Here is a 20124-nt window from a genome sequence, read left to right on the forward strand (position 1 = left end):
TCGCCTGAAAGACTTCTTTCCATCCCTTCACCAACAGTCTTTGTGAGACCTTTTTTCTGATGTGGTTTTCCTGTCAACAGCAGATATATAGGTCATGTTTTCTTATCCACTCAGCTACCCTTTGTGTTTTGATTGGGGACATTTAATCCATTTACATTTAACGTTATTATTGATAGGTACTTGTTTTTTGCCATTCTTATTTTTTATGCTTGTGTTCCTTCTTCCCTTCCAATTTCTTCTTTCTACAGCAGATACTTTAGCATTTCTTGAATTGCTGGTTTAGTGGTAATAAACTCCCTTAGTCCTTTTTTTGTCTGTGAAGCTCCTGATGTCACCCTCAATTTTGATTACTGGGTACAGTATTCTTGGATTCAGACCCTTCCTTTGCATGACTTTTTATATTTAATTACATTCCCTTCTGGCCTGATGTGTTTCTGTTGAGAAATCAGTCGCTAGTCTGATGGGGTATACTTTGTAGGTAACTTTCTGTCTCTCTCTCTGGCAGCCTTTAAGATTCATACTTTGTCATTGGTGTTTGCCAATTTAATTATAATGTGTCTTGGTGTTGGTCTTTTGGGGTTCATCTTGTTTGGGACCCTGTGACTTCTTGGACATGTGTAAGCTTTTTCTTCCCTATATCAGGGAAGTTTTCTGTCATTATTTCTTCAAACAGGTTTTCTATTCCTTTCTCAGTTTCCTCTCCTTCTGGCACCACTTATATGGATGTTGTTTTGTGTTGTCCCAAAGTTCCCTTAGGCTCTCCTACTTTTTTTTAGGTTTTTTTTCTAGATGCTGCTCTGCATGGATATTTTTTCCTACCTTGTGTTCTAGCTCACTGATGTGGTCCTCCGCTTCTTCTAGTCTACTGTTGATGCTTTCTGTTGAGTTCTTTGTTGCAGCAATGTCATTTCTCATTTCTTCTTGGTTCTTCTACATTTCCACTTGGTTCTTATACATGTTGTTGAATTTGTCTTCCATCCTTTTCAGCAACCTTATGACCAATGCTCTTAATTATTTCTCTGACATATTGCTTGCCTCCATTTTGTTTACTTCCTTTTCTGATGATTCCCACTTTTGTGTCATATGTGGGCTCTTTCTTTGTATCCCCATGATCACTCCTCTCGCGATGTCTGGTTATGTAGCTCTCTCCTTCTCCTGCATTGACTTAAAGGCACAAAATATAACACAACAAGACACAACGCACAGGGCACAAATCACAAATGTATTTATAATAGTAATAACACCAAATAAAGTTGACCACTAGAGATAAGAGAGTTAGGGGATAGAAAACAGTGTGAAAATGATATTGAGAAAAGGAAAAAATGTAAAAGAGAAAAGAAAGAGAAGAAACTAGAATGGGAGGAAATATATGTATATGGGGAGAAAGCTCCACTAAAACAAAAACTAATCCAAAATATGTAAACTACAAACCCCCAAACAATAAACACCCAGATGAATCTGAGGAAGCAGACCTTATTTCCAGAAGGTAAGGCCAAGGAAATGAATAAATGGGGAAATATCCACAATTCAGTGTAGACGAGGTAGGAAGAGAATGAATGTATAAGAACAAAAGTAAAAAACTAAATTAAATAAAGAAAAAATGTATGTTCAAGTATATATACACAAGAAATTATACACACACACACACACACACACACACACACACACACACACACACTAGAGGCCCAGTATACGAAATTAGTACATGGCGGGGGGGGGGGTGTCCCTTAGCCCATCCTGCATCCTCTCCAATCTGGGAACCCTCAAGGGATGTCCAACTGCCCATTTAGGACCAATCCCTAAACAGGCAGTCAGACATCCCTCTCACAATCCAGGACATTTGTCTCCCAGCTGCTCGCCTGCCTGCCTGCCTGATTGCCCCTAACTGCTTCTGCCTGCCAGCCTAACCCCCTAACCACACCCCTGCCAACCTGATTGCCCCTAACCACCCTTCCCTGCCAGCCTGGTTGACCCTAATTGTTCTCCCCTGAAGGACTGGTTACCCCAAACTGCACTCTCCTGCTGGCCTGATCACCCCTAACTGACCTTCCTTGCCAGCCTGGTCGCCCCTAACTGCCCTCCCCTGCTGGCCTCATTGCCCCTAGCTGCCCTCCCCTGCAGTCCTTGTCCCTACCAACTTCCCTCCCCTGTAGGCCTGGTCCCCCCCAACTACCCTCCCTTGCAGGCTTGGTTGCCACTAACTGCCCTCCCCTGATGGCCTCATTGCCCCTAGCTGCCCTCCCCTGCAGGCCTGGTTCCCCGCAACTGCTCTCCCCTGCAGGCACGGTTCCCCGCATAACTGCCCTCCCCTGTAGCTCTGGTCACCCCCAACTGGTCCAGTTACCCCTAACTTCCCTACCTTGCCAGCCTGGCCACCCATAACTGCTCTCCCCTGCCAGCCTGGTCACCCCTAATTGCCCTCCCCTGTCAGTCTGGTCGCCCCCAACTGCCTTATCCTGCTGGCCTGGTCCCCCCATGTGCCTTCCACTGCAGGCCTGGACCCTCAACTGCCCTCCCCTGCACGCCTTGTCCCTCCCAACTGCCCTCCCTGCAGGCCTGGTCACTCACAACTGCCCTCCCTGCTGGCCTGGATGTCATAAATGCCCTCCCTTGTCAGTCATGTCGCCCCTAACTGCCCTCCCCTGCAGGCCTGGATCCCCCCCAACTGCCCTCCCTTGCTAGCCTGGTTGCCCCTAAATGACCTCCTCTGCAGGTGTGATCACCCCCAACTGCCCTCCTTGCCTGCCTGGTCACCACCAAGTGCCCTCCACTCCAGGGCTGGTCATCCCCAACGCCCTCCCCTGCAGGCCTGGTGCCCCCCAACAGCCCTCTCCTACAGGCATGGTCCTTCCAACTGCCCTCCCCTGCAGGCCTTGTCTCTCCCCACTTACCTCCCCTGCAGGCCTGGTCCCCCCCAACAGCCCTCCCCTACAGGCCTGGTCCTTCCAACTGCCCTCCCCTGCAGGCCTTGTCTCTCCCCACTTACCTCCCCTGCATGCCTGGTCACTCCCAACTGCCCTCCCCCGCAGGCCTGGTTGCCCCCAACTGCCCTCCTCTGCCAGCCTGGTTACCCCTAACTGCCCTGCCCTATAGGCCTGATTGTCCCCAACTGCCCTCCCTTGCAGGCCTGGTCCCTCCCAACTGTCCTACCCTGCTGGCCTTATCACCCACAACTGTCTTCCCCTGCTGGCCATCTTGTGGTGGCCATCTTATGTGTGGGAGTGATGGTCAATTTGCATATTACCTCTTTATTACATAGGATATATAAAACTTTTTCCCCTCTTTAATCTACCTATCTATGTATTTGTTTACTATTGGAAAAGGATAATAGAGAGTAGATAGGCCTGAGTTTTGTGATTGGAATTAATTAAGCTATTAGTAGAAGAAGATAACCAGTGAGGAGAGGAATAACAGAAGTAAATAAATAAATAAATAAATAAATAGAAAAAAACAACAAAAACAAACAAGCAATAAAAACCAAACTAATCAACAATCAAACAAACAACACCAAGACAGATACAAAGAAAAAGGCAAAAGTAAAAAAAAGGGAAGAAAAAGAAAATTTGGATAGTGAAGAAAGAGAAAAGTGTGTATGGACTTGGAGCAGGGGAGCAGAAATTAGATATATGAGTAAGATCAATTTTTAACAGGGAGTAAAGAGAAAGGATAGAGAAAATCTAAAGCAGGAACAGGGTAAGAGAAACAGGACAGAAGGGGAAAGTGAGGAAGAGAGTGTTAGCATAAAGAAAAAATGAGATAGAGTAAAATAATGTTAAAGGAAATATAAAAATAGAATGTTGAACACTAATCCCAAAATAAAATAAAATAAAATAAAACTTAAAAAAGGTAGAATACTAGTAGTAATAATAATAATTAAAAATAAAAATATAATAAAAAAGGTAAAATCAAGTGAGAAAAAGTAAATTTAGTTTCTCCAGTAAAAGATAAAAAATAAAAATGTGAAGTAGTGAAGGTCATTCACTTCCTCTACTGTTCTGCTTGGCAGATCTGTTTCCTGTCAGGTAGACAGCACAGTATTGAACTTCCCTGCGCTCCAACACTCCTCTGTGTCATAAGTCACAACCCTGTTTTCAAGCAGTCGGGGTCTCTTTGTTTCTCAGCTTGCCTTTAGTTGTCTTTACACAAGAGTCGATTTCTGATACAACCCCTGTGTAGCACTGTTTCTGTATTGATATCCGTGGCTAAAAGGCCCTCTCCTTCCTAAGTGTTTAGATTGCTTTCCCTGCAGCACTCAATACTGGGTTGTGGGTACAGATTGCCCTAGAGCTGGTTTTCTGCTCATCTCTCCCCACACTGAACCCCAGGTTCCACAAAAACAGCTTTCCCCTGCAGTCACGGTGTTTTTTTAATTGGAAGATCCTATGTACTGGACTTAGCAATCAAAAGCAAGGATTTAAAAAGAAAAACAAGGGAGAAAAGAAGCCAAAGGATGCACGCAGACTCACATCTTTTTCCCCTGGCACCCCGCAGCTGGTATACTGGTAGAACTTCAAGCTGCCTTTCTGGTCCCAGCCCTGCTGTGGGTTAATTTCTATAGTCCCCTTCTGCCAGCAGCCCTGTGGACCCCCTTCCACATTCGAGGGCTACACTGATCCCAACAGTCACGGATTTCGTGGGGCGCAGTATTCCTCTGAAACTCTATATCCCACTGAGTGCATTTCACACGCGTTTCACATGCATTTCTCCCTCCTGCCTGGATCCCAGATCTCACCTTTCCCTAGGCTATATCCGACCTTTCCATCCCAAGATTTCCTCAACAGCTGTATGTAATTTGCCAATTCCAGGTGGATGTAGTCAGTATAATAGATTCAACTGTTCCTTCTCTCTGCTCTGTGAGAAGGCGTAGGGCTTGTCCACATATTTGCGCTGCTTTGTCTCCTCCTGGACAGACTTTCTTGGCACCCACGGTCGGAGAGGCTGGAGTCTTGGTGTTCCTGTGTTGGCAGCTGAGGCAGCTTGTCCCTGGGAGTTATGGTTGTAGGGTCCCGGGAGGTATCCGAGATCTCCCTGGTTGAAGTTAAGGCTGGGCTTCAGATCACCGCCACTCTCCCCTTCAAGATGGTGCAGTCTCTGCAGCAGAGCTGGCAGCTGCAGGAGAAATTTCAGCAGCAGTTGTGGCTGCCCGGCCAGGGGAGCCCTGTCCAGCAGTCCCCAACAATTCCTTGGAATATAGTTGTCACTCACTCACTAATATAGACACTCCCCATGCATCCACGCACTTTCCTTTCATTCTCTCACTCACACACTATCTTGCAGCCTGCTGTCCCATTGGCAGCCATCTTGGATCCCTCCATCTGAGATTCTTTATGAAAATGTCTAGCAAAGCAGGAGACAGCTGGATCAATGATGGTCCTTTCTCATTGATATTTATCTCTCTCTCTCTCTCTCTCTCTCTCTATCTCTATCTATCTCTAAGAAAGAAAGAAAGAAAGAAAGAAAGAAAGAAAGAAAGAAAGAAAGGAGGAAGAAAGAAAGAAAGAAAGGAGGAAAGAAAGAAAGAAAGAAAGAAAGAAAGAAAGAAAGAAAGAAAGAAAGAAGGAAGGAAGGAAGGAAGGAAGAGGAAGGAAGGAAGGAAGGAAGGAAGGAAGAAAGAAAGAAAGAAAGAAAGAAAGAAAGAAAGAAAGAAAGAAAGAAAGAAAGAAAGAAAGAAAGAAAGAAAGAAAGAAAGGAAGGAAGGAAGGAAGGAAGGAAGGAAGGAAGGAAGGAAGGAAGGAAGGAAGGAAGGAAGGAAGGAAGAAAGGAAGAAATGCCATTTGGTGGAGCATTTGAGATCTTGCTTTCTGACATGCCATAGTTTGGCTCAGATAACTGCTTATAAAAATTATCTGAAAGCTTGCACATTCTTACATAGACATTTACTTTGCATAGTCTGCAGGATTCTGAAGAATCCTACTCAGCACCATCCTACAAACCTAGACCCAGTGCTAGGTACCAGCAAAAGAATGTTATGCTCCACTGGACCCTGCTTTGCATTGGGTGAATATGGGTGAGTTTTGTCTTAGAATCAGTCTCTTTTTTTCTTTGTGTCTATCTGTATATGTTATAAATGTGACATAATTTTCTACATCCATATGTATTATTAAAATTAATTTAAAAGCAATCACTTATAAGGACAGGATATTCTAAAGTTATCAGAAATATAGAAACTAACTCAAATGATCATCCTACATAATAAAAAGGCAATATGCAAATTGCATCACTCCGCTACGCCCACGATTGGGCCGGCTGGAGGCGCGGGGGGCGGGACTCAGGGTGGCCGATTGGCTGGCAGTAGGAGCGGGGGGCGGGGACTTGCGAGTCCCCGTTCCCCGCTCCTCCCACAGGCCTAAACGGCTGGCGCTGCGGGAGGACCCCTGGGGCCCGCGGAAGACGCCAGTGGCGGCGGAAGACGCCGGTGGCCGATTGCACGGCTGCCGGCACCAGTTTTCTGCCAGCACCAGTTTTCCTCTGGCCACCGCCCCCCATCGGAGGGCCTCCCGAGTCCCGCCCTCAGCCTTCAGGAGGCGCTTCGATCAGGGGTGGCCAGACGAAAACTGGTGCTGGCGGAAAACTGGTGCTGGCAGCCAGGTGAAGGAAAGTCTATTGCACGAAACTTCGTGCAACGGCTTCTAGTTTATTATAATAGTAAATTTTATACTTTTATATATTATGCACATTTAATAAAAGGAACATTTAATAATAATAGTACATGTTGGGGGACTTTCAATCAAAATGGCAGTGTATATAAATTCTATGCACACCTGCTCTACAATCACATCAAAATTACAACTAAATTATAGAACAACCATCATTGAGAACCTCATGAAGACTAGCTGAACAGAACTCTTATAACTAAGGATGCAAAGAATAAGCCATGTAGAAACAGTAGGAAGAATGGAGATATGGACCAGGCTGATCCCAAATTCATGGTGTGGAGATTAGAAATCTAGAGGGATATCTCGGCTGCAGAGGTCTCATCCCCATACGAGGCTCCCCAGCTCAGGGCGCTAAGACCAGGAAGAGAAGTCCCCATAACATCCGATCCCTTCCCAAGCAGTTCCAGATGCTACTCACCTAGTGGCCAGTTCAGATCACACTACAACACAATCCAACAAGCTCCACAAAAAACAAACCTGAAGGTTGGACTAAACTAGCAAGAGATATGCACTAAAGAGACTCTGTCTCCATGAGGTTATCTTCCATAAAAAAGATTGTCTGCTGTAGTCATGGCCGGCTCTTATAGCCAGTCAGTCTAAGAATGAACCCCACCGACATACCAACAGCACTAATGGCCCAAACTATACCAGGAGAGCACATAAAAACAATATGGAGAACACCTTGGAGCACTCAGCTCAGGTACCAGAGAGACAGTACCAATGGATCCCACAGCACACCTTCCATATAAGGCCACTCTGTCAAGACAGGAGAAGTAGCAGATCAAGCTAACATACAGAAAACAAAAACAAAAACATGAATTCAGCCAAAATGAAGATACAAAGAAACATGTTCCAACTGAAAGAACAGGAGTAAACTCCAGAAAAATACCTAAATAAAATCAAAACAAGTAATCTAGCAGATATAGAGTTCAAAACACTAGTTATAAGTCCGCTCAATGAACTTAGGGAAAGAATAGGAGAACTCAGTGAGAACTTCATCAAAGAGATAGATAACATAAAAGTGAGGTAGAAAGCATAAAAAAGAACCAGATAGGATTGAAGTATAAAATAACTAAAAGAATAACATACTAGGTGGAAACAACAGCAAATTAGATGAAGTAGAAGATCGAATCAATAATCTGGCAAATAAGGTAGTTAAAATATCCAATTTAAACAACAAAAATAATAAGAATAAAAAACAAAAGGATAGTTTAAGGAAAAACATCAAGTGTACCAATATCACATCATAGAGGTACAAGAAAGAGAATAAAGAAAGGGATTAACAACATATTTGAAGAAAATAAGGATGGAAAATTTCCCTAACCTGGTGAAGGAAATAGACATGTAAGTCCATGAAACATACAGTTCAAAAGAAGATGAAGCCAAAGAGGTCCATACCAAGACACATAATGATTAAAAGCCAAAGTTTAAAGACAAAAAGAGAATCTTAAAAGTAGCAAGATAAAAAGCAGACAGTCATATACAAGGAAGCTGCTTACTTGACAGAAACTTTGTAGGCCAGAAGGAAATGGCACAAACATTAAAGGTGACAAAAAGTAGATAACTACAAATAAGATTACTTTACCCAGCAAGGTTATTAATGAGAATCAAGAGAGAGATCAAGAGTTTCTCAAAAGAAAAAGCTCAGGGAGTTCATCAGCACTAAACCAATGTTACAACAAATGTTACAGGGACTTCTCTAGTAGAAAAGAAAATATAAAAAATATGACAGGAAAATACAGGAAAGAAAAAATTCTAACTGACAAAGGCAAACACTGAGTGAGTAAGAGATCAACCAATTAGAAAGCTAGTACAAATGTTAAAAGACAAAATTAAGAAGATCATGTGTAATTATAACAATTAATAAAGGAATACAATCAAAAACACATTAACAAAGAAAGTAAAAAATATGGACAAAAACAGTGGCCTTGAATGAACATACCAACTATAAGCCTCAATAAAGTATTAGCAAACAGGATCCGGCAATACATTAAAAGAATATACACCATGATCCAGGGGGATTTATTCTGGTAATGCAAGGTTGGTTCAATATTAGTAAATTAATAAATATAAATATAATACACCAGATGAACAAAATGGAGAATGAAAATCACACAATTATATCAATAGATGCAGAAAAAGCATTCAACAAAATAATGCACCCATTTATGATAAAAATTCTCAGAAAAGTGGGATAGAAGAAACATACCTCAATGTAATAAAGGCCATATATGACAATCCCACAGCAAACATACTCAATGGGCAAAAATGAAAAGTGTTCGACTCTTAAAAACCATAAGATCAAGAACAAGACAGGGATGTTCCCTGTCACCACTCTTATTTAACATAGTACTGGAAGTTCTAGCCACAATAATCCAACAAGAAGAAGAAATAAAAGGCATTCAAATTGGAAAGGAAGAAGGAAAACTGTCATTATTTGAAGATGACATGATATTGTATATAGAGAACCCTACAGATTCCACCAAAATGTACTAGAACTGATTAATAAATTCAGTAAAGTAGCAGGATACTTTATAAACAAATATCCAGAAATCAGTTGCATTTTATAACCAATAATGAATTTTCACAAAGAAAAACTAAGAAAACAATACCATTCAAAAAAAGTAAAATACCTAGGAATAAATTTAACCAAGGATATAAAAGACCTGTATGGAGAAAATTGTAAGACACTGAAGGAAGAAACTGAAGAAGATACAAATAATTGGAAGCATATACTGTGTTCATGGATAGGAATAATTAACATCATTTAAATGTTCATACAACCAAAAAACACTTTATACATCCCAAACAATTACTATCAAAATACCAATGGCTGGTGTTGCAAAATGGTTAGAGTGCTGTCCCATGCAGCAAAGGGTCACAGGTTTGATTTCCAGTCCAGGGCACATACCTGGGTTAGAGATTCGATCCCCAGCCCTGGCCACGTGCAGGAGGAAAACAATTGATGTTTCTCTCATATTGATCTCTCTCTCTCTCTCTCTCTCTCTCTCTCTCTCTCTCTCTCTCTCTCCCTCCTTCCCTCCCCCTCTTTCTCTACCTCTCCCTCCCTTCCATACTCTCTAAAAATCAACAGAAAATATTATCATTGGAGGAGGATTAACAAAAAATACCAATGTCCTATTTCATAAAACTACAACAAATATTTCAAATACTTATATGGAACCACAAAAGACCCCAAATAGCCACAGCAATCTTGAGAAAGAATAGCAAAGTTGGATGAATCATGCACCTTAATATCAAACTATACTACAAGGACACAGTAATCAAAACAGCTTGGCCCTAGCCAGTTTTGCTCAGAGGATAGAGTGTTGGCCTGCAGACTTAAGAATCCTGGGTTTGAGCTAAAAATCAATGAGGTGGGAAAGGAAGAAGGCTGCGGACTGGAAGGCAGACTGCAAGATAGTGCGTAAATGAGAGAACGAAGGGAGAGTATGTGGTCACACGGGGAATGTTTGTTTATGAGTTGAGGGACAGCTATACTTCAGGGCACTGTGGGGGATTGCTGGATGGTGTTCCCCTGACTGGGCAGCCTCCACTGCTGCTGGGATCCCTCCCAGAGTGACTGGCTCTGAAGCTGAGACCACGCCATCTTGAAGGTGAGAGTGGATGTTATCAGAAGCCTGAAAATCCTGGGAATTTACAACAAAGGCACCCAGCAAACAGCTGCGAACCCAGGAACACCGGTCCCCAAGAGGAGCGAGCACTCGGATTTGGAGGAGCTCTGCAACTCCTCACGGAAAGGTCAGATTTCGCCTGGGATAAGGTGAGATCTGTGGTCTGGGCAGGAGAGAGAAACACTCACTGCAGGAGCTGAAGGATCCGGGCAAGTCTCCGCCCAGAAAAGTCCACCTCTTTTGGGGCTGGCCTGATCCCCGAATGTGGAAGAGGATCCGCAGGGCTGCTAACAGAAGGGAACTCTAAAAATCAACCTATAGCTGAACTGGGCACAAAAGGGCAGCCTAATAATTTTAACAGTGTGCCGACTGCTTAGACCCCAGGGGAAAAAAAGACTGCACAGACTCGCGCGCAGCACCGGAGTTCGCACACTTACTCTGGCGCTCGCGCGCGCACGCTCTCTCTCTCTCTCTCTCTCTCTCTCTCTCTCTTTTAACAGTGTGCCGACTGCTTAGACCCCAGGGGAAAAAAAGACTGCACAGACTCGCGCGCAGCACCGGAGTTCGCACACTTACTCTGGCGCTCGCGCGCGCACTCTCTCTCTCTCTCTCTCTCTCTCTCTCTCTCTCTCTCACTCTCTCACTCTCTCTTCCTTTTTCCTCTTTAAACCCTTGCTTTTGATTACTAAGCCCAAGACATAGGATCACCCAATTGGGGACTCTCTAAGAGACTGCAGGGGAAAGTTGTTTTTGTGGAACCTGGGGATCAGAGAGGGGAATAATGATCAGAGAACCAGCTCTGGGGCAGCCCAGTCTCCCAAACTGGTATTAAGTGCCACTGGGAAAACAAAATCTAAACACTAGCTAGAGAGGACCTATAGACCCGGAGGTCAATCAAGAAACACTGCCACCCAGGGGTTGAATCACAAATTGACTCTTGTGTAAACACAAATAAAGGAGTATAAGAAACAAAGAAGTACTGACTGCTTAAAATTCAGGACTGTGGCCTACGACACTGAGAAGCAGTGGAACCCAGGGATCTTCAATACTGATAAGACTAGGAAACAGGCATGCCAAACAGAACAGTAGAGGAAGTGAAAGGCCTTCACTACTGTACTTTTTTTTCCATCTTTTACATAAGAAACTAATTTTTTTTCTTTTTTCCTCACTTGATTTTACCTTTTTAATTATTACATTTTTATTATCAATCAGTATTATCAGTACTACTATTTTACCATTTTTTTAAAGTGTCACTTTATTTTCTCTATTTTATTTTGGAATCAGTGTTCTACATTATACTTTCATCTTTCCTTTAGCATCATTTTACTCTATCTCAACTTTACCTTTATGCCAACACTCTGTTCCTCACTTTTCCCCTTTTGTTGACCTGTTTCTCTTAACCTATTCCTACTTTAGATTTTCCCTATTCCTATTTTTGCCCCCTGTTAAAATTTCACCCTACTTATATATCTAATTTCCAATCCCCTGCTCTAAGTCCATACACACCTCTCTCTTCTCTTTCTTCACTATCCATTTTTTTCTCTCTGTCCTTTTGTTATGTTTGCTTGATTTTTGATTATATTGCTTTTTATGCTTGTTTGTGAGATTGTTTCACTTTTTCTTTTTTTGTTTTGTTTTTGTTTGTTTTTTGCTTCTGCTCTCCCTTGCCCCGCTTGATATTAGGTGTTGTTTGTACTTTACATTCATCTCTAGGTATTTGTTGCTGGCATTTGTTGGGATTAGTGCTTGTTCTATTGCGTTTCCTCGCCATATAAATAGTTTTTTCCCCTATTCTTTTTTATTCATTTTCAGGAACCAAATAAACAAAATCAGAAATGAAAGAGGAGAAATAACAACAGACCCCACAGAAATACAAAGGATTTTTAAAAAATACTATTAACAACTCTATTCCAACAAACTGGACAACCTGGAGGAAATAGACATATTCCTAGAAAAATACAACCTTCCAAAACTCCATCAGGAAAAATCTAAACATCTCAATAGGCCAATAAGTATGGAAGAAATGGAAGCAGTCATCAAAAAGCTTCCAGCAAACAAAAGCCCGGGGCCAGATGGCTTCACAGGGGAGTTTTACCAAACATTCAAGGAAGAACTAAAACCTATCCTCCTCAGACTATTCCAAAAATTCAAGAGGAAGGGACACTTCCAAGCTCCTTCCATGAAGCCAGCATCACCCTAATACCAAAACAAGATAAAGACAACACAATGAAAGAAAATTACAGGCTAATATCCCTCATGAACATAGATGCCAAAATCCTCAACAAAATTCGAGAAAATTGGATCCAGCATTACATCAGAAAGATCATACACCATGATCAAGTAGGATTTATCCCAGGGATGCAAGGATGGTACAATATCCACAAATCAATGTGTGACACATCACTTAAACAAATTGAGAGATAGAAACCACATAGTCATGTCAATTGATGCAGAAAAAGCATTTGACAAAATCCAACACCCATTTTTGATGAAAACTCTAGGCAAAGTGGGAATAGAAGGATCATAACTCAACATAATAAAAGCCATATATGACAAACCCGCAGCCAACATCATACTCAATGGGCAAAAACTAAAACCATTTCCCATAAGAACAGTAACAAGACAGGGATGCCCACTGTCACCACTCCTGTTTGACATAGTACTGGAAGTATTAGCCATTGCGATTAGACAAGAAGAAGAAATAAAGGCAGCCAAATTGGAAAAGAAGAAGTAAAGCTGTCCTTATTTGCAGATGACATGATCATACCTAATAAAATGGTAATATGCAAATTACCATCACTCCGCTACGCCCACGATTGGGCCGTTGGGAGGCTGGGGCGGGACTCGGGGTGGCCGATTGGGCTGACTCACGAGTCCCGCCCCCCCCCCCCCCCCCGTTCCTCCTGCCGGATCCAACGGCCAGCGCTGTGGGAGGACCCATGGGGCTAACAGAAGGCACTGGTGGCAGAACTCGGGGTGGCTGATTGCGTGGCTGCCTGCACCAGTTTTCCGCCAGCACCAGTTTTCCGCCGGCACCAGTTTTCCTCCCACCAGCGCGATCGGCCACCCAGAGTTCCTCCACCGCCGACGCTGGAGGAACTCGGGGTGGCCGATCCGGGAGGCGCTCCGATCGGCGGGTGGCCAGAGGAAACGGCGCTGGAGGAACTCGGGGTGGCCGATTGCTCTGGAGGCCAGAGGAAACGGTGCTCCGATTAGCAGGTGGCCAGAGGAAAACTGGTGCTGGCGGAAAACTGGTGCCAGCAGCCAGGTGAAGGAAGGTCTTTTGCACGAAACTTCGTGCAATGGGTTTCTAGAATTGTACATAAAAAACCCTAAAGACTCCATCAAAAAACTGTTAGACTTAATAAATGAATTCGGCGATGTAGCAGGATACAAAATTAACGCCATGAAATCTATGGCATTTCTATACACCAATAGTGAGCTTACAGAAAGAGAGACTAAAAAAGCAATCCCATTTACCATCACACCCATAAAATTAAGATACCTAGGAATAAACTTAGGTGAAGAGGTAAAAGACCTATACGCGGAAAACTACAGGACACTGAAAAAAGAGATAGAGGAAGACATAAACAGATGGAAGAACATACCATGTTCATGGATTGGTAGAATCAACATCATTAAAATGTCCATACTACCCAAAGCAATCTACAGATTCAATGCACTCCCCATCAAAATACCAACAGCATATTTCACAGACCTAGAAAGAACTCTCCAAAAATTCATCTGGAATAAAAAAAGACCCCGAATAGCCGCAGCAATCCTGAGAAAGAAGAATAAAGTAGGAGGGATCTCAATACCAGATTTCAAGCTGTATTACAAAGCTACTGTTCTCAAAACAGCTTGGTACTGGCACAAGAACAGACATACAGACCAATGGAATAGAATAGAGAACCCAGATATCGACCCAAACTACTATGCTCAATTAATAGTTTAGAAAGGAGGCATGAACATACAATGGAGTCAAGATAGTCTCTTCAATAAATGGTGTTGGGAAAATTGGACAGATACATGCAAAAAAATGAAATTAGACCACCAACTTACACCATACACAAAAATAAACTCAAAATGGATAAAGGACTTAAACATAAGACAGGAAACCATAAAAATACTCAAGGAATCCACAGGCAGAGAAATCTCAGATATATGCCGAAGCAATATCTTCACTGATACCACTCCTATGGCAATGGAAACTAAAGAGAAAGTAAACAAATGGGACTACATAAAAATAAAAAGCTTTTGCACAGCAAAAGAAACCATCAACAATACAAGAAAACCCACTGTGTGGGAGAACATATTTGCAAATGTTATCACTGATAAAGGTTTAATCTCCAACATCTACAGGCAGCTTATACAACTCAATAAAAGGAAGATAAACGATCCAATAAAAAAATAGGAAACATACCTGAAGAGATACTTTTCAAAAGAAGACAGAAGGAAGGCCAAGAGACATATGAAAATATGCTCAAAGTCACGAATCACCCGAGAGATGCAAATCAAAACAACACTGTGGTACCATCTCACACCTGTCAGGATGGCAATCATCAACAAATCAATAAACGACAAGTGCTGGCGAGGATGCGGAAAAAAAGGAACCCTCATGCACTGCTGGTGGGAATGCAAACTGGTGCAGCCACTGTGGAAAATAATATGGAGTTTCCTCAAAAAACTAAAAATGGAACTCCCATTTGACTCAATAATCCCACTTCTAGGAATATATCCCAAGAAACTAGAAACACCAATCAGAAAGGATACATGCACTCCTATGTTCATAGCAGCCCAATTCACCATAGCTAAGATTTGGAAACAGCCTAAATGCCCATCAGCAGATGAGTGGATTAGAAAACTATGGTACATCTACACAATGGAATACTACGCTGTTATAAAAAAGAAGTAACTCTTACCTTTTGTAGCAGCATGGATGGAACTGGAGAGCATTATGCTAAGTGAAATAAGCCAGTCAATGAAAAAAAAATACCACATGCTCCCACTCATTTATGGAAAATAAAGAACATTATAACCTGATGAATAAAAAGATAGATACAGAGGCAGTAAAGCATCAAACAGACTGTCAAATTACAGCTGGAAGGTTGGGGAGTGTTGGGGAGGGGGGGGAAAGAGATCAAACAAAGGACTTGTATGCATGCATATAAGCACAACCAATGGACACAAGATACTGGGAGGGGTGTGATGAAGGCATGCAACAAGGGGTAGGGGAGGCTGGGGGAAAGTCAATGGGGGGGGGAAGGAGATATATGTACTACTATGTGTAATACTTTAAACAATAAAATAAATTTAAAAAAAAAAAAAGAATCCTGGGTTTGATTCTGGTAAAGGACAGGGATCTTGGTTGCAGGCTCAATCCCAAGCCCTGGTTGGGGCACCTGTTGGAAGCAACCAATTGATGTGTCTCTCTCACATCAATGTTTCTCTCTGTCTCTCCCTCTCCCTTCTACTCTCTAAAATTCAATGGAATAAACATTCTCAGGTTCGGATTAACAAAACAATACAAACAAAACAAAACAAAACAAAACAAGAAAAACAGCTTGGTACCGGCATAAAAACAGACATATAGATCAATGGAACAGAATAGAGAGCCCAGAAATAAATCCACGCCTTTATGGTCAATTAATATTTGACAAAGGATGCAAGAACATATAATGGGGAAAGATAGTCTATTCAACAAGTGGTATTGGGAAAATTGGACAGAAACTTGCAAAAAAAGAGAGAAACTAGACCACCTTCTTCTACCCTACAAAACAATAAACTCAAAATGGATTTAAAGACTTAAATTTCAGACTTAAAACCATAAACATCCTAGAAGAAAACATAAGGGGAAAAAATCTCAGACATTTCTCATAGCAATATTTTTTCTGATACATCTCCTCAGGCAAGGGAAACAAAAGAAAAAAAATGGGACTACATCAAACTAAAAAGTTTTTGCACAGCAAAGGAAACCTTCAACCAAATGAAAAGACAAACCACTGAATGGGAGAACATATTTGCCAATGATATATCTGATAATGCGTTAATCTCCATAATATATAAAGAACTCAACATCAAAAAAACAAAAAGTTCAAATGAAAATTGGGCAGGTGACTTGACTAGACACTTCTCCAAAGAGGACATACAGATGGCCAATAGACATATGAAAAATGCTCAAGGTCACTAATCATCGGAGAGGTGCAAATTAAAACCACAATGAGGCATCATCTAACACCTGTCAGAATGGCTATCATCAATAAATCAACAAAGGACAAGTATTGGTGAGTACGTGGAGAAAAAGGGAATCCTCCTGCACTGTTGGTGGGAATGCAGACTGGTGCAGCCACTGTCAAAAGCAGTATGGAATTACCTAAAAAAATTAAAAATAGTACTGCCTTATGACCCAGCGATTCCACTTCTGGAAATATATCGGGAGAAACACAAAATTTGAAAGAATATATGCACCCCTATGTTCACTGAAGTATAATTTATGAACAATAACCACGATTTCGAAGCAATCCAAGTGCCCATCAATAGATGAGTGCATAAAACAGCTGTGGTATATTTACCAATGGAATCTTACCACTCTGTAAAAAAGAAGGAAATCTTACCTATTGAGACAACATGGATGGACCTGGAGAGTATTATGCTAAGTGAAATAAGCCAGTCAGAGAAAGATAAGTACTATACGACTTCACTTATACTGTATATGGAAGGTAATGAACAAAATAAATTATAAAAATGTAAACATACTCATAGATACAGAGAACAGAATGACAACTGAGAGGATGGGGGTTGGGGAGCTGGTGAAAAAGGTGAAGGGATTAAGCAAGGAGAAAAAAACTCATAGATACAGACAAAAGTAGGTGCTTACCAGAGGGAAAGGGGAGTGGGGGAGATAGAAGAGGGTAAAATAAACATAAATAGTGATGGAAGAAGACTTGATTTTGGGTGGTGAACACCCAATACAATATATAGATTTTGTATTAAAGAATTATACCCCTGAAACTATATAATTTTAGTAACCTATGTCACCCCAATAAATTTAATAAAAATTAAAAATAAGTAAGTAAAAATAAAAAAGCAAAATAAACAAACAAAATAAAAACAAACTCATAGATACAGAGGATAAATTAATGGTCACCAGAAGTGAGGGGCACAGAGGGAATGGGTGAAAAAGGTGAAAGATATAAATAAATAAAAACTGTCAGTTATAAAATAAAAAAGCCACAGAGATGTAAATCAGACAATAGGGAATATGATAGATAATACTGTACTATGTATAGTGTCAGATGGGTACTTGACTTATAGGGAGCTCACTCTGTAAGGTATATAAATGTCTATTCACTACATTGTATACAAACTAATATAATATTATATGTCAACTGTAATTGAGAAATAATTTTAAAAATAGTAACAATAATAATACATTTTATATTTTAGTTCTGGAGTTCACAAAGATAATTGTTACTAACTTGTTTCAGTGACATTGGATTATTCACAATAGTTCTGTGGTTCAATGTTCTAATCTTACAAATGGTTTACACTGTCTTTTAACTCAGCGGTCACCAAACCTTTTCTTAATTGGCCAGAGGGCAAATATTTTAGGCTTTGTAAGCCATCCTGTCTCTGCCATTACTATTCAATATTACTGTTGTACTGAAAAAGCACCTATGGACAATACTTAAATAAATAGGTGTGATTTGTTAAAACTAATATTTATTTACCAAAAAAAATACACAAAAAACGTAGAGGGCAAGATTTGACCCAAGGGCCATAGTTTTCTGACACTACCTTAACTTCATAACAACTAAAACAAAGTTCTTTTTCATTCCACTGTTCAATATCCTCTTTGTAACATCCTTGAGACCGATATTGATCACATTTTTAAGAGGACAAGGCTAAGGCTTGTAGAAAGGAATACAGGAAATACCTTGTCCAAGATCACACAGTTCATAGTGCAAGTTATTAAATTCACTTGCCAAGGGAGATGCAAAATGTCCTGTTGCCTGAAAAGGTGTACATATATAAATGCTAATGTTAAACTTTCTAAGGAATTTGTTCCTTAGAAGAATATTACTCTAAATCATTTTGGAAAATAAACAAAAAAGCAGTCTTTAATTTATTCATTAAAAAATATATTTTTCATGTATCAAATTCTTTAAAGAAAAATTCCCTTTCATACTAACTGAGTAAAAGGCCTCAATGGAGGTTTTAAGGAATATATTTTGATTGCTCTTGGTTAGAAAGACATGGGACTGGGAGGAAATGTTTCTTTATCCTTCTTAAGCAGCCTCCTAGGAGCATGATACTTGTCCACAGGGAAAAAAAGATGCCCAGGTTCTCTGCATCCATAAACAAGGAGGATGAATGGTCTCAGACCTGCCTTGAAGCAGCAGGTGGCCTCTTGTAGCTGAAGACTTACCAATGTTAATCTCATCATCAGTCAGAGTGTCTCCAATAAAATCAAACTGAAAGGACTGCAGAGTCTGGGAAAATTTCTGAACAGCTGAAGAATAATCTGCAAAGAAAACAGGAGAAATGGTCAACACTGCTTTACTTTGACTAATATCCTCATCTCTGTTAGGGAAGATAGGAGAAAAGCAAAGGGAAATGCTTCCAACAGGTAACAACTTACATTGAATGATGTTAAACAAAAAATATTGCACTGTCAGTAGAAGTTTTAAGCAACCAAAACCACACATTAAAGAGGGACAAGGGCAGCTTAGTGAAGTCCTTTTAAGTTATGGGACATGTTTCATCTTCAATCCCTGTCCTCTCTGACCTGTTCTACTCAAAGCCCATAAAAACTTAAGCATTTATTGAGTTCTTGTTATGAAGCATCCATCTTATATAAAAACTGCTGTTTGAAATTTTAACCCTGCTATTTTGGCTTCTGTAAATGCTTGCTTGCTTAAATAATAAGGAAAATAAGACTACTCCAGAGAGGCCATAAACCTTCCCAAGATGAAGTTATCAGTGCTGGTGCCAGGCCAAGCCTTTGGTTGAGGTCTCAAAGCCCCAACACAGAGGGCTCTTTAAGAACTTGCAAAGGGGACCGGAAACACCCCATATTTCTGAGACCAAGAAAGTAAAAACATATAAATAGGGAAAATTCCTCCATGTTGGGGCCAGAATTTGAAATACAGTTTCTCTCGGCCCGCTCGTAATAATAAAGTGTAACTCCATCTCTCTAAGCGTTGCTTGGTTCTTCTCCGGTCTTCTGTAACAGTTATGGGCAATGGGCTAGATGCTTTCTTGACTCTCACCAAACAAATATTGACAGTCATTTTACAAAGAAAAAAATAGCTCCAGGTTCCAGAGCTAGCTGGAAAACCTGGAACTAGAAGCCAGGTGGTCTGTCTGCCTCTCAAGGGCCCTTCCCATGACAACATAGACAGCATCTGGACTTTTTACACATTAACCAGATGACAGCCTGGGTTGGAATACAATCTGGTAGGGGAACAAATTTGACATGCTCACTGAATATTCACCAAAGGACCTAAAGTAAGGGGCAATGAATGTAAAAACTGAAGGTGGTATGGCCAGACACATGTTTGGGCTTTTTTTTGGTCAATAATTTAGAATTGTATTATATAAAAGGTTAATGATGGTATAAAATAAAATCACAATTAGCTACCCATTTGACAAATGATATTCATTCAAATTTTTAAAATATCACCTCCACCAAGAGGTCCAGCCAAACTGTCCCCCGTTGCTACTTCAAGAGTGGTGCTTAGGACAGCAGTATCATCATCACCTGGAAGCTCGGTGGAAATACACATTCCCAGGTCACACCCAGATCTGCTGAATCAGAATCTGCATTTTTA

The 20124-nt window shown here is 41.0% G+C and overlaps 1 protein-coding gene across 6 annotated transcripts in view; it reads right to left on the bottom strand.

The window, feature by feature from the left end:
* OPHN1 (oligophrenin 1) overlaps positions 1-20124 on the bottom strand; it is a gene marked incomplete at its 3' end in the record, with an annotated part of 608646 nt that overhangs the window by 395954 nt on the left and 192568 nt on the right. For all 6 annotated transcript variants that reach the window (XR_013813217.1, XM_079765071.1, XM_079765074.1 and 3 more), the window contains exon 3: positions 18720-18815. Coding sequence is in view for 5 of the 6 variants with exons in the window: in XM_079765071.1 (XP_079621197.1) it covers positions 18720-18815 (96 nt within the window). The remainder of the gene's footprint in view (positions 1-18719; positions 18816-20124) is intronic.

The sequence above is a fragment of the Cnephaeus nilssonii genome (assembly GCF_951640355.1).
Source record: "Cnephaeus nilssonii genome assembly, chromosome: X".
Taxonomy (NCBI): domain Eukaryota; kingdom Metazoa; phylum Chordata; class Mammalia; order Chiroptera; family Vespertilionidae; genus Cnephaeus; species Cnephaeus nilssonii.